Source organism: Electrona antarctica, assembly GCF_951216825.1.
Source record: "Electrona antarctica genome assembly, chromosome: 2".
NCBI lineage: Eukaryota > Metazoa > Chordata > Actinopteri > Myctophiformes > Myctophidae > Electrona > Electrona antarctica.
Window position 1 is genome coordinate 3,546,704 of NC_136807.1, and position 12,558 is coordinate 3,559,261.

Genomic DNA, 12,558 nt, shown 5'->3' on the forward strand with positions numbered 1-12,558 from the left:
CATTTGGACCCCTAGTGTGGTCTGGGGACCCCCAGGGATCCTTAACCCATTCTGGACGGGAACCTGTTTTGGTGTTTTAACTAAGCATTATGTTATGCTTTAGCTATTGAAAAAAAGCAGATCTACAAGCTCGTAGCGCACCACAGAGTGGTGCGCTACGAGCTTGTAGGTCTGCTATTTTTGAAAAATCGTGAAAATGTGCCACAAATCTTTGAATATATATTCTTTCAGAAGACTTTATATTTATTTCGACGTCAGGCCTAAATGGGTTAAGGGGGTTCTTGAGGGGGTTCCAGGGGTCTTAAGGGGGTTACAGGGGTCTTAAGGGGGTTCCAGTGGGTCTTGAGGGGGTTCCAGGGGTCCTTGAGCGGGTTCTAGGGGTCTTGAGGGGGTTCCAGGGGTCCTTGAGGGGGTTACAGGGGTCTTAAGGGGGTTCCAGTGGGTCTTGAGGGGGTTCCAGGGGTCCTTGAGCGGGTTCTAGGGGTCTTGAGGGGGTTCCAGGGGTCCTTGGGGGGGTTCCAGGGGTCCTTGAGGGGGTTCCAGGGGTCCTTGAGGGGGTTACAGGGGTCCTTGAGGGGGTTCCAGGGGGTCTTGAGGGGGTTCCAGGGGTCCTTGAGGGGGTTCCAGGGGGTCTTGAGGGGGTTCCAGGGGTCCTTGAGGGGGTTCCAGGGGTCCTTCGAGGGGGTTCCAGGGGTCCTTGGCGGGGTTCCAGGGGTCCTTAACCCATTTTGGGCGGGAACCCCTTTTGGTGTTTTAAACATTATGTTATAATTTAGCTATTGAAAAATAGCAGATCTACAAGCTCATAGCGCGCCACTGAGTGGTGCGCTACGAGCTTGTAGGTCTGCTATTTTTGAAAAATCGTGAAAACACACAGCTCTGTGTGTGTGTGTGTGTGCGGCCTGCCCGCAGGGTGTAGGGTGTGACCCTCGCATAGAGACTCTATCTCTGCTCACACAGAGACACTGAGGAGCCAGACAACAACCAGAACCCAACACATAGCGGTTCAGTGGACGTGATCTGGAAGGTGTACAGGTGGGTCAGAGTGTCCTCTGAGGACACGTCATAGAAGGACAGAGTCCCTGCGGGGCGGTTTGCATACACTGCTACTCTGTAGACGTCGTTGGAGCGTCCAGAGGGACGGACAGGGAGGTAAGTCCTCTTCCCATTGTGTCTGACAGAGTAACGGGTACCCTCATAACAATCCAGACTCCATGACATGACATTCTCTCCAAGCCAACCAACCAAGTCACCACCAAGTCCTTTCCTGCTGATTCTTCTGTCAGTCCCTGCTATACGAACCGTTCCACTGCACTCTACCTCAGAGTAGCAGCGTTCGCTCAGAGTCTCTGCACTCAGAACCTGCTTCCAGGCATCAAACCTCTGAGGGTGATCAGGATACGGATGAACCTGTCCCTCCACCAGTGTGACCTTCCTGTTGTCCTCAGACAGAGTGAGGCTACAGTGTGCTGTGTTTGTGTCCAGTGTGAGACGCTGGGAATCTGATGAGAAAACAACACAGTGAACATTAAAAACATTATTCACTGACTAACACACACACACGAATATGTGCACGGGCACACGCACGTACACACACACACGAAGATGTGCACACGCACGTACACACACACACGGAGATGTGCACGGGCACACGCACGTACATACACATGAAGATGTGCACGGGCACACACACGTACATACACATGAAGATGTGCACAAGCACGTACATGCACGTACACATGAAGATGTGCACAGGCACACGAAGATGTGCACGGTCGCGCGCACACACACACACACACACACACACACACACACACACACACACACACACACACACACACACACACACACACACACACACACACACACACACACGTGAAGCCTTAACCCTTTATCGACCGGTGTCTCTCAGGGCTCTGTACCACTGGTTCTCAACCTGTGGATTGGGACCCCAATATTATTGTGGGGGGTCCCTAGTTCAGTTATGATTATTGTGGGGGGTCCCCAGTTCAGAGACTCGTAGCGCGGCACTCAGACAGACAGACAGACAGACAGACAGACAGACAGACAGACAGACACTCACATCTTGAAAGGAGTCGAGGATTAATCCAGTGATCTATCCAGTGTTCTCCTCCATGATTCACACTGTAGGAAGAAATGATAAAACATTTCTATTACCATTGAATGATACAGAGAGTATGAACATGCATCACTTCATTAAGACTCTTCAGCTCATATTCACCATTAAACATTTATTGCAAAGCTATTGAATAAAGCAGTGGTTCTCAACCAGTGGTCCGGGGACCACTGGTTGAGAACAAATATCTTTGAATATATATTTTTTCAGAGCGAGTTTTTTTTATTTCGACGTCAGGCCTAAATGGGTTAAGCATTATGTTATACTTTAGCTATTGAAAAATGGCAGATCTACCGCGCTACGAGGGGGGGGGGGGGGGGGGGTGGGGGCACCACTGATGGTGGACCCTCTTGTAAACAAGTGTAATGCTTAATTGGGTCGTCCACTCACAGTTAACAGTCTTTGTATTGAGTTTGTGCTTGAAATTTACTGTAATTCTACAAACTGTTAATAAATATTTCAATCAATCCATCAATGATATACTGTAGAAATATAGGTTTTTCAGAAAACTGTCATGATTTAGAAGACATTTTATTAATTTCGACATAAGGCCTAAATGGGTTAAGGTGGTCCCCAGCTAAATGATGGACAGTTGGTAACAAAGTGGACCCTTAGAGATCTTTAACTCCTGAGACCCTCCCGGGTGCATTTGGTTTCAATTTACGCTCTCAAGAGTTAAATTACTGTTAAACATCTGCATTCATTAATTTAAAAGAAGTCTCCACAATTAAAGAATGTAGAAGAATTGTTATTTTGATCAACGTTTGCCTGTTTCTCTACAACAACATATTTTATGTTTTAGGTCTGAGAGGCTAAATGTCATCAAATGGTGGTCCGTGGCTCAAATGGGTCTGAGAGGCTAAATGTCATCAAATGGTGGTCCGTGGCTCAAATGGGTCTGAGAGGCTAAATGTCATCAAACGGTGGTCCGTGGCTCAAATGGGTCTGAGAGGCTAAATGTCATCAAACGGTGGTCCGTGGCTCAAATGGGTCTGAGAGGCTAAATGTCATCAAACGGTGGTCCGTGGCTCAAATGGGTCTGAGAGGCTAAATGTCATCAAACGGTGGTCCGTGGCTCAAATGGGTCTGAGAGGCTAAATGTCATCAAATGGTGGTCCGTGGCTCAAATGGGTCTGAGAGGCTAAATGTCATCAAACGGTGGTCCGTGGCTCAAATGGGTCTGAGAGGCTAAATGTCATCAAATGGTGGTCCGTGGCTCAAATGGGTCTGAGAGGCTAAATGTCATCAAATGGTGGTCCGTGGCTCAAAAGGGTCTGAGAAGCTAAATGTAAGAACCTATACAAGAACCCCCAGAATTATCTGTATTTGGCTGCGGACCCCCATCTGAAAATATGTTGTTTTAGGGATACAACAGAAGCAAAGATTTGAGTAAAAATGTTCGCTCTGAAATAATATATATAGCCTATTCAAAGATTTGCGCGACATTCTCACGATTTTTCAAAAATAGCAGATCTACAAGCTCGTAGCTTTGGGTGCTTTGTAAACCCCCCCGGTCCGCCCCGGTAACAAGATGTGCACATGCACACACTACAGTGGGGGGGCTGGGGGGGGGACATGCAACTGGCCAACAGCATGCACACCAAGGCCCGCACCCGCTCGATCATGATTGGCGGAAGGCCGCTCTCTATCCTGATTGGATGAAGGCTGGGCCACCTAGCCAAAAACGAAACATAAGGTTTTTTGACAGATTGTTTTTTTACAGATTGTAAACTAATTAAGGATCATTTTGCACCATCTCCATGTGCCTCGGCCATGTGCCAAAAAGGACAGTCAGTTCGTGGCGCACGCACACGCACGCACACACACACACACACAGTCCCCGACGGCCGACAACACACATGCATCCACGTTACCGCATAATTTTAACACCATAGATTTCTCTGTGTAGTTTATGAATTGAACACATTGATAAAGTTCTCTGCTGTGATGACAGCGCAGTGTGAAGGCAAACCGCAGCAAATTAAATATGCAAGAATCCCAACTTCTCTGCCCATTCGCAGCGACTCTACCGAAGTATTAGGTGTGAATGCGACCTAAGTCATGTTGTAGTCATTTCATTCTCATTTCACCGGACTGGCCTACTTAGTCTCTGAACATGAAACACTAACCAACATGGACACAGTCAATCAATCTTACAGGTGGAGCAAATTAATTAATGAGCATAACGGCTGCTCTGCCTCTCTGACAACTAGCAGCTCAGCTACACAGCTCTGTGCAGCCTGCCTCGGCTGCCTGCCTGCTTGTTGCACCGACTGCTTTAGTGCTTGTTGCACCGACTGCTTTAGTGCTTGTTGCACCGACTGCTTTAGTGCTTGTTGCACCGACTGCTTTAGTGCTTGTTGCACCGACTGCTTTAGTGCTGGTTGCACCGACTGCTTTAGCTGTAGTGCTGCTGACTGAATGATCGGAGCAGAGTGGATTCAGAGGCGGGGCTACTTGGCCAGTGGAAAACAGCAACATGCATGCATGTGTCTCAGACTCTCAACCGCTCTTTCAAACCTCACCGTGCATTGCGTAAATCGCATGTTAAAATTAATTTGCGTTGACGCGCGATTAACGTGTTAACTTTGACAGCCTTAGAAAAAATTTAATAAAAACCAACATGGATGGACACAGTCCAAGTCGACTCACTTGACAGTCTCCAGTCCAGCAGAGAGCAGCGTCTGCTCAGCATCTCCTCCTGGGTGGTTACAGCTGAGGTCCACATGCTTCAGATGGGAGGAGGGGTTGAGGGCTACAGCTGAAGCCAGAGAAGAACAGCCTTTCTCTGTGATCGCACAGCCTGACAACCTGCAGAGAAATCAACACTTTAACAAACTGCTGTTGATGCTCCAGTACAGAGAAAACTCTATTTAAAACTCTATTTAACTCTACAGAGTCTGCAGTACAGATCCACACAGAATAAAACTATATTTACCTCAGAGTCTGCAGTACAGATCCACACAGAATAAACTCTATTTACCTCAGAGTCTGCAGTACAGATCCACACAGAATAAACTCTATTTACCTCAGAGTCTGCAGTACAGATCCAAACAGAATAAACTCTATTTACCTCAGAGTCTGCAGTACAGATCCACACAGAATAAAACTATATTTACCTCAGAGTCTGCAGTACAGATCCACACAGAATAAAACTCTATTTACCTCAGAGTCTGCAGTACAGATCCACACAGAATAAAACTATATTTACCTCAGAGTCTGCAGTACAGATCCAAACAGAATAAACTCTATTTACCTCAGAGTCTGCAGTACAGATCCACACAGAATAAAACTCTATTTACCTCAGAGTCTGCAGGTGACAATGTGGACTCTTCACTCCGGCACATAGAAGCTCAATTCCGGAGTCCTGCAGGTTGTTCAAAGTCAGGTCTAATTCTCTCAAATGGGAAGGATTGGAGGCGAGAGCCGAGGCCAGAACTTCACAGCTTCTCTCCGACAACCAGCAGTTCTTCAGACTAAATTAAGAATACAACCAGATGAGAGAGAGAGAGAGAGAGAGAGAGAGAGAGAGAGAGAGAGAGAGAGAGAGAGATTTTAAGACGAATAAAATACATATTCCTGCCATACAATTTCCGTTGGCTCATAACAGCATACGTTTTCCACATAAAACCTTCTCTCCCACTGGGTTTTTAGATATTGATCCAAAGTTCATGTTTAGAACATTTTGTGCATTTTGATCAAACTGTCGGGGGCTGACCAGCCTGCGCGGGGGCTTACTGACGTCTAGTTACGCCCCTGATACTCAACACCAATTAAGAATTAACATTAATATAAATATCATTCAAAACTAGGGGATGACACTCTGACAGAACACATTCAACCACTCATAGTGTCATCAGAGGTGTTTAGTGTTTTAAATGTAGTATCTCAGCATAAAGACTTCTGGCTAAGCAAATAAGTGACATATTGAATTTAAATGTTCTCATAACATTCCACTGTTTTCATTGGAATACAAACATTAAATAATGAAAATAACAACTTGCTGATGTTTCTCCAATCTACACATCTGACAGTGAAGTGAAGAAATGTTCTGTCAGATGAACAGCCTGTACGTCGACCGCATGACATTTGTTGAATATTTTGGTTTGCTTAACAAAGTCCTCTGTGAACGCTAAGCAGACCTAATGCAAAATGCAACAACGTAAACATTTGGTCCTTGATCCAGACCTTGTAAGCAAACTTTAGGTGTGAAAGGCACCTAAAAGATCTTCTATCTAGTTCTTCAGACATTAGCAGGATGTCATTAAGAACAGAGAACAGAGAAGTGGAAGACAGATGGAAAGCATGGAACTTACATTTAAATGTATTAAGTAACGTGTAAACGTAATGACCAAGCTCATTGTTTAAAAGACCATCCTCTGTACACACCTTCACTAATGGTACGGCCCATTTCTCATTTGGTATAGTCTGTTTTCATTGTAGAATAACTAATGAGGACACTGGTAAATAGTACAGAGAGGACTGTAGTAGGAATGTAGTATCTCAGCATAAAGACTACATACATTAGTCACTGTATCTTATCAATATTAAGGTCAGTGTGAGTTACCATGATATCAAACCTTATCCACACTGCAAATAAATACCACCTCTATAATAACTGCATTATAATCACCTACTATAACAGAACGTAACCAAATCAAAATAAAAATGTTAATTGAATCTGACCTGAGAATCTCCAGACAACAGTTTGGACTCTTCAGTGCGGCACATATGAGATCCAGTCCGGAATCCAAGTCGTTTCCACTCAAGTCCAGTTCTCTCAAATGGGACGGATTGGAGCTGAGAGCTGAAGCCATAACTTCAATGTTCTCCTCTCCGAGTTCACAGCCAGCAAGTCTGTAATTACAGATTAAATGTAAAATCAGAGATGATCAAAACAGAACAGACCACGTTCACTGTCAAGGAGGTTCTCTGTGGTGCTGTCTGAAATGTGTGTGTTTGGATACTTTTCTGGCTAAGCAAATAAGAGGCATATTGAATTTAAATGTTCTCATAACTTTCCACTGTTTTCATTTGATTGGAATACAAACATTAAATAATGAAAATAACAACTTGCTGATGTTTCTCCAATCTACACATCTGACAGTGAAGTGAAGAAATGTTCTGTCAGAAGAACAGCCTGTACGACCGCATGACATTTGTTGAATATTTTGGTTTGCTTAACAAAGTCCTCTGTGAACGCTAAGCAGACCTAATGCAAAATGCAACAACGTAAACATTTGGTCCTTGATCCAGACCTTGTAAGCAAACTTTAGGTGTGAAAGGCACCTAAAAGATCTTCCATCTAGTTCTTCAGACATTAGCAGGATGTCATTAAGAACAGAGAACAGAGAAGTGGAAGACAGATGGAAAGCATGGAACTTACATTTAAATGTATTAAGTAACGTGTAAACGTAATGACCAAGCTCATTGTTTAAAAGACCATCCTCTGTACACACCTTCACTAATGGTACGGCCCATTTCTCATTTGGTATAGTCTGTTTTCATTGTAGAATAACTAATGAGGACACTGGTAAATAGTACAGAGAGGACTGTAGTAGGAATGTAGTATCTCAGCATAAAGACTACATACATTAGTCACTGTATCTTATCAATATTAAGGTCAGTGTGAGTTACCATGATATCAAACCTTATCCACACTGCAAATAAATACCACCTCTATAATAACTGCATTATAATCACCTACTATAACAGAACGTAACCAAATCAAAATAAAAATGTTAATTGAATCTGACCTGAGAATCTCCAGACAACAGTTTGGACTCTTCAGTGCGGCACATATGAGATCCAGTCCGGAATCCAAGTCGTTTCCACTCAAGTCCAGTTCTCTCAAATGGGACGGATTGGAGCTGAGAGCTGAAGCCACAACTTCAATGTGTTCCTTCTTGAGGTTACAGCCAGCAAGTCTGTAATTACAGATTAAATGTAAAATCAGAGATGATCAAAACAGAACAGACCACGTTCACTGTCAAGGAGGTTCTCTGTGGTGCTGTCTGAAATATGTGTGTTTGGATACTTTTCTGGCTAAGCAAATAAGAGGCATATTGAATTGAAATGTTCTCATAACTTTCCACTGTTTTCATTTGATTGGAATACAAACATTAAATAATGAAAATAACAACTTGCTGATGTTTCTCCAATCTACACATCTGACAGTGAAGTGAAGAAATGTTCTGTCAGAAGAACAGCCTGTACGACCGCATGACATTTGTTGAATATTTTGGTTTGCTTAACAAAGTCCTCTGTGAACGCTAAGCAGACCTAATGCAAAATGCAACAACGTAAACATTTGGTCCTTGATCCAGACCTTGTAAGCAAACTTTAGGTGTGAAAGGCACCTAAAAGATCTTCTATCTAGTTCTTCAGACATTAGCAGGATGTCATTAAGAACAGAGAACAGAGAAGTGGAAGACAGATGGAAAGCATGGAACTTACATTTAAATGTATTAAGTAACGTGTAAACGTAATGACCAAGCTCATTGTTTAAAAGACCATCCTCTGTACACACCTTCACTAATGGTACGGTCCATTTCTCATTTGGTATAGTCTGTTTTCATTGTAGAATAACTAATGAGGACACTGGTAAATAGTACAGAGAGGACTGTAGTAGGAATGTAGTATCTCAGCATAAAGACTACATACATTAGTCACTGTATCTTATCAATATTAAGGTCAGTGTGAGTTACCATGATATCAAACCTTATCCACACTGCAAATAAATACCACCTCTATAATAACTGCATTATAATCACTTACTATAACAGAACGTAACCAAATCAAAATAAAAATGTTAATTGAATCTGACCTGAGAATCTCCAGACAACAGTTTGGACTCTTCAGTGCAGCACAGATGAGATCCACTCCGGAATCCTTCAAGACGTTTCCACTCAAGTCCAGTTCTCTCAAATGGGACGGATTGGAGCTGAGAGCTGAAGCCACAACTTCAATGTGTTCCTTCTTGAGGTCACAGCCAGCAAGTCTGTAATTACAGATTAAATGTAAAATCAGAGATGATCAAAACAGAACAGACCACGTTCACTGTCAAGGAGGTTCTCTGTGGTGCTGTCTGAAATGTGTGTGTTTGGATACTTTTCTGGCTAAGCAAATAAGAGGCATATTGAATTTAAATGTTCTCATAACTTTCCACTGTTTTCATTTGATTGGAATACAAACATTAAATAATGAAAATAACAACTTGCTGATGTTTCTCCAATCTACACATCTGACAGTGAAGTGAAGAAATGTTCTGTCAGATGAACAGCCTGTACGTCGACCGCATGACATTTGTTAAATTTGTTTGCTTAACAAAGTCCTCTGTGAACGCTAAGCAGACCTAATGCAAAAACGTAAACATTTGGTCCTTGAACCAGACCTTGTAAGCAAACGTTAGGTGTGAAAGGCACCTAAAAGATCTTCTATCTAGTTCTTCAGACATTAGCAGGATGTCAGTAAGAACAGAGAAGTGGAAGACAGATGGAAAGCTTGGAATTTACATTTAAATGTATTAAGTAACGTGTAAACGTAATGACCAAGCTCATTGTTTAAGACCATCCTCTGTACACCCCTTCACTAATGGTACGGTCCATTTCTCATTTGGTATAGTCTGTTTTCATTGTAGAAAACTAATGACACTGGTAAATAACACACACACACACACACACACACACACACACACACACACACACACACACACACACACACACACACACACACACACACACACACACACACACACACACACACACACACACACACACACACACACACACACACACACACACACACACACACACAGAGTCTCACTGAACTGAATTGATGTAGTTTTAACTGAAATAATGTTCTCATTTGTCACAATGACAATGTGTACATGTGTTTATTTGTATTTTGAATGAATGAATGAAGTATATGAGTGAAAGCTGCTCTAACATGATGATATTCTTATCTACTAACCTGGCCGTTTTGCAGTTCCTCACAGCTGGGACCAGTCTCCTTCGCCCCGCCCGTGATGTGTTGTATTTCTGCAGGTCCAACTCCTCCTGAACCTCTGACATCTGCAGCATGGAGGCCAGAGCTGAACACTGGGTCTGAGAGAGTTCCTTCCCTGATCTGCTCTCTGACTCCAGGTACTGTTGGATCCCCTGACTGACTGACGCGTCGTTCATCTCCATCAGACAGTGGAAGATGTTGATACATCTGTCAGGAGAGGCATCACGATGATTAATCTTCTTCAGGTTGTTGATGGCTCTCTGGATCTCCTCTGCACTGTTCTCTGTCTGACCCAGCAGACCTCCTAACAGACTCTGGTTGGATTGCAGTGAGAGACCATGAAGGAAACGGACAAAGAGGTCCAGGCAACCACTCTCACTCTTCAGGGTTTTCTTCATAGCAGCCTTCAGGAAGTGAGACAGGGAACTGTCACTGTTGTAACTATCATCTTCCAGGAATGTCTTCAGGACCTCCGTGTTCTTCTGAGTGAAACAGTGGGACAGGTAGACTGCAGCCAGAAACTCCTGGATGCTCAGATGAACGAAGCAGTAGACCGTTTTGTGGAAGAACAAACCGTCTTCTTTGAAGAAGGTTGTGCAAAAGCCCAGGTTTTTCAAGTCCTTTTTCACATCAAGACCACACGCCTTCAGGTCCTCCTTATAGAAAATGATGTTGCCTTTGATCAGTTGGTGAAACGCCAGCTTGCCCAGCTTCAGAAGAACTTCTCCTGCATACTTTATGAGCTTCTCTCTGTCTGCCTCGTCTAGTGCAGGATTCCCCCGCTGTATCTCACCCATCAGGAAGTGGCAGAACAGCTCAACCAGGGTTTTGGGCAGCCTGACTGTCGTCCTCATGTTCTTCACAACGGTAGCAAGGATCCAACAGAAGACTGGGATTTCACACATGGTGAGGAGGATCTTTGAGTCTTTGATGTAAGAGAAGATTGATCTGGCCTGGTTCTCATCACTGAACGTCTTCTCGAAGAACTCCTTCTTCTGGTCATCTCTGATGAACCCTCGTACTTCTGTCATCCTGTTTACAAACTCCTTAGGGATCTGATTGGCTGCTACAGGTCGTGAGGTTATCCAGATGCGAGCAGAGGGGAGGAGCTTCCCCTTGATGAGGTTTACAAGGAGATCTTCCACTGGGTAAGTGTCGTTGACATTCATGAGGCCAATTTCTGTGCTGAAATCAAACTGGAAATTATTTTCATCATAACCATCCAGAACAAACATGACTTTGAAGGGGATGTCGTTGTAGTTTCCTGACTTCTGCAATTCAGTGAAGATATGATTAAGAATGTCTTCCTCAATAAATCTGGTATCCACGATGCAGCAGTGAATTAGCTGTGCCAAAGTAAACTTCTGTCCCTTGAGCAGATTTAACTGGCGGAACTTGAGCGGAAACACGAGGTGTAGGTCTTGGGGGAAACATCTCTTGGACCAGTCAGACACAAATTTTTGTACGAGGAACGTTTTGCCAATCCCTGCATAGCCAACAGTCAGCACTGTTCTTTTGATCAGTCCAGAAAGGTCTTTGAACATCTGACCCAGTTGGATTTCTGTTCCCTCTCCTGCCTTCTTCATCTCCATCTGTCTGACCTCATGATGGCTGTGGATGTCTGTTCTTTCGATGTCTACATTGTAGAGCTGGGTGAAGACGTTTTCAAACACGACCTCAGACTGTGTGCCCAGTTTTACATTCAGATATGTGTTGTTCATGTTGCGTTGAAGCTGCCCTTCATAGTCAGTGATGTGAAGATATCCTGGTGTTCTCTCCAACAGACCTGTAGCGAACAAAGACATTCTATGTTTAACAGCCTTGGGGGGGGGAAGAGAGAGAGAGAGAGAGAGAGAGAGAGAGAGAGAGAGAGAGAGAGAGAGAGAGAGAGAGACACACACACACACACACACACACACACACACACACACACACACACACACACACACACACACACACACACACACACACACACACACACACACACACACACACACACACACACACACACACACCTCTCAGTTTGGCGGCTCGGTGTCGTCTTTCCTTTTCTTCTGTCAAAGCTGAGATGAGAGACAGTGATTGGTCAGTGAGATGTGAGACACTGATTGGTCAGTGAGATGAGACAGTGATTGGTCAGTGAGATGTGAGACAGTGATTGGTCAGTGAGATGAGAGACAGTGATTGATTGGTCAGTGAGATGAGAGACAGTGATTGGTCAGTGAGATGTGAGACAGTGATTGGTCTGTGGAATGTGAGACAGTGATTGGTCAGTGAGATGAGAGACAGTGATTGGTCTGTGGAATGTGAGACAGTGATTGGTCAGTGAGATGTGAGACAGTGATTGGTCAGTGAGATGAGAGACAGTGATTGGTCAGTGACATGTGAGACAGTGATTGGTCAGTGAGATGAGA

The 12,558-nt window shown here is 43.9% G+C and overlaps 1 protein-coding gene across 1 annotated transcript; it reads right to left on the reverse strand.

Annotated features, from left to right (window-relative positions):
* Nucleotides 1–942: 942 nt before the first annotated feature.
* Nucleotides 943–11,865, reverse strand: LOC306914793 (NLR family CARD domain-containing protein 3-like; the record flags this gene model as incomplete). The annotated part of the gene is made up of 8 exons (XM_079491994.1): nucleotides 943–1,020; nucleotides 1,321–1,502; nucleotides 2,084–2,145; nucleotides 4,790–4,948; nucleotides 5,440–5,613; nucleotides 8,964–9,137; nucleotides 10,109–10,304; nucleotides 10,350–11,865. The coding sequence occupies 8 exons, from the start codon at nucleotides 11,863–11,865 to the stop codon at nucleotides 943–945; spliced, it is 2,541 nt and encodes an 846-aa protein (XP_079348120.1).
* Between the last annotated feature and the right edge of the window lie 693 nt (nucleotides 11,866–12,558).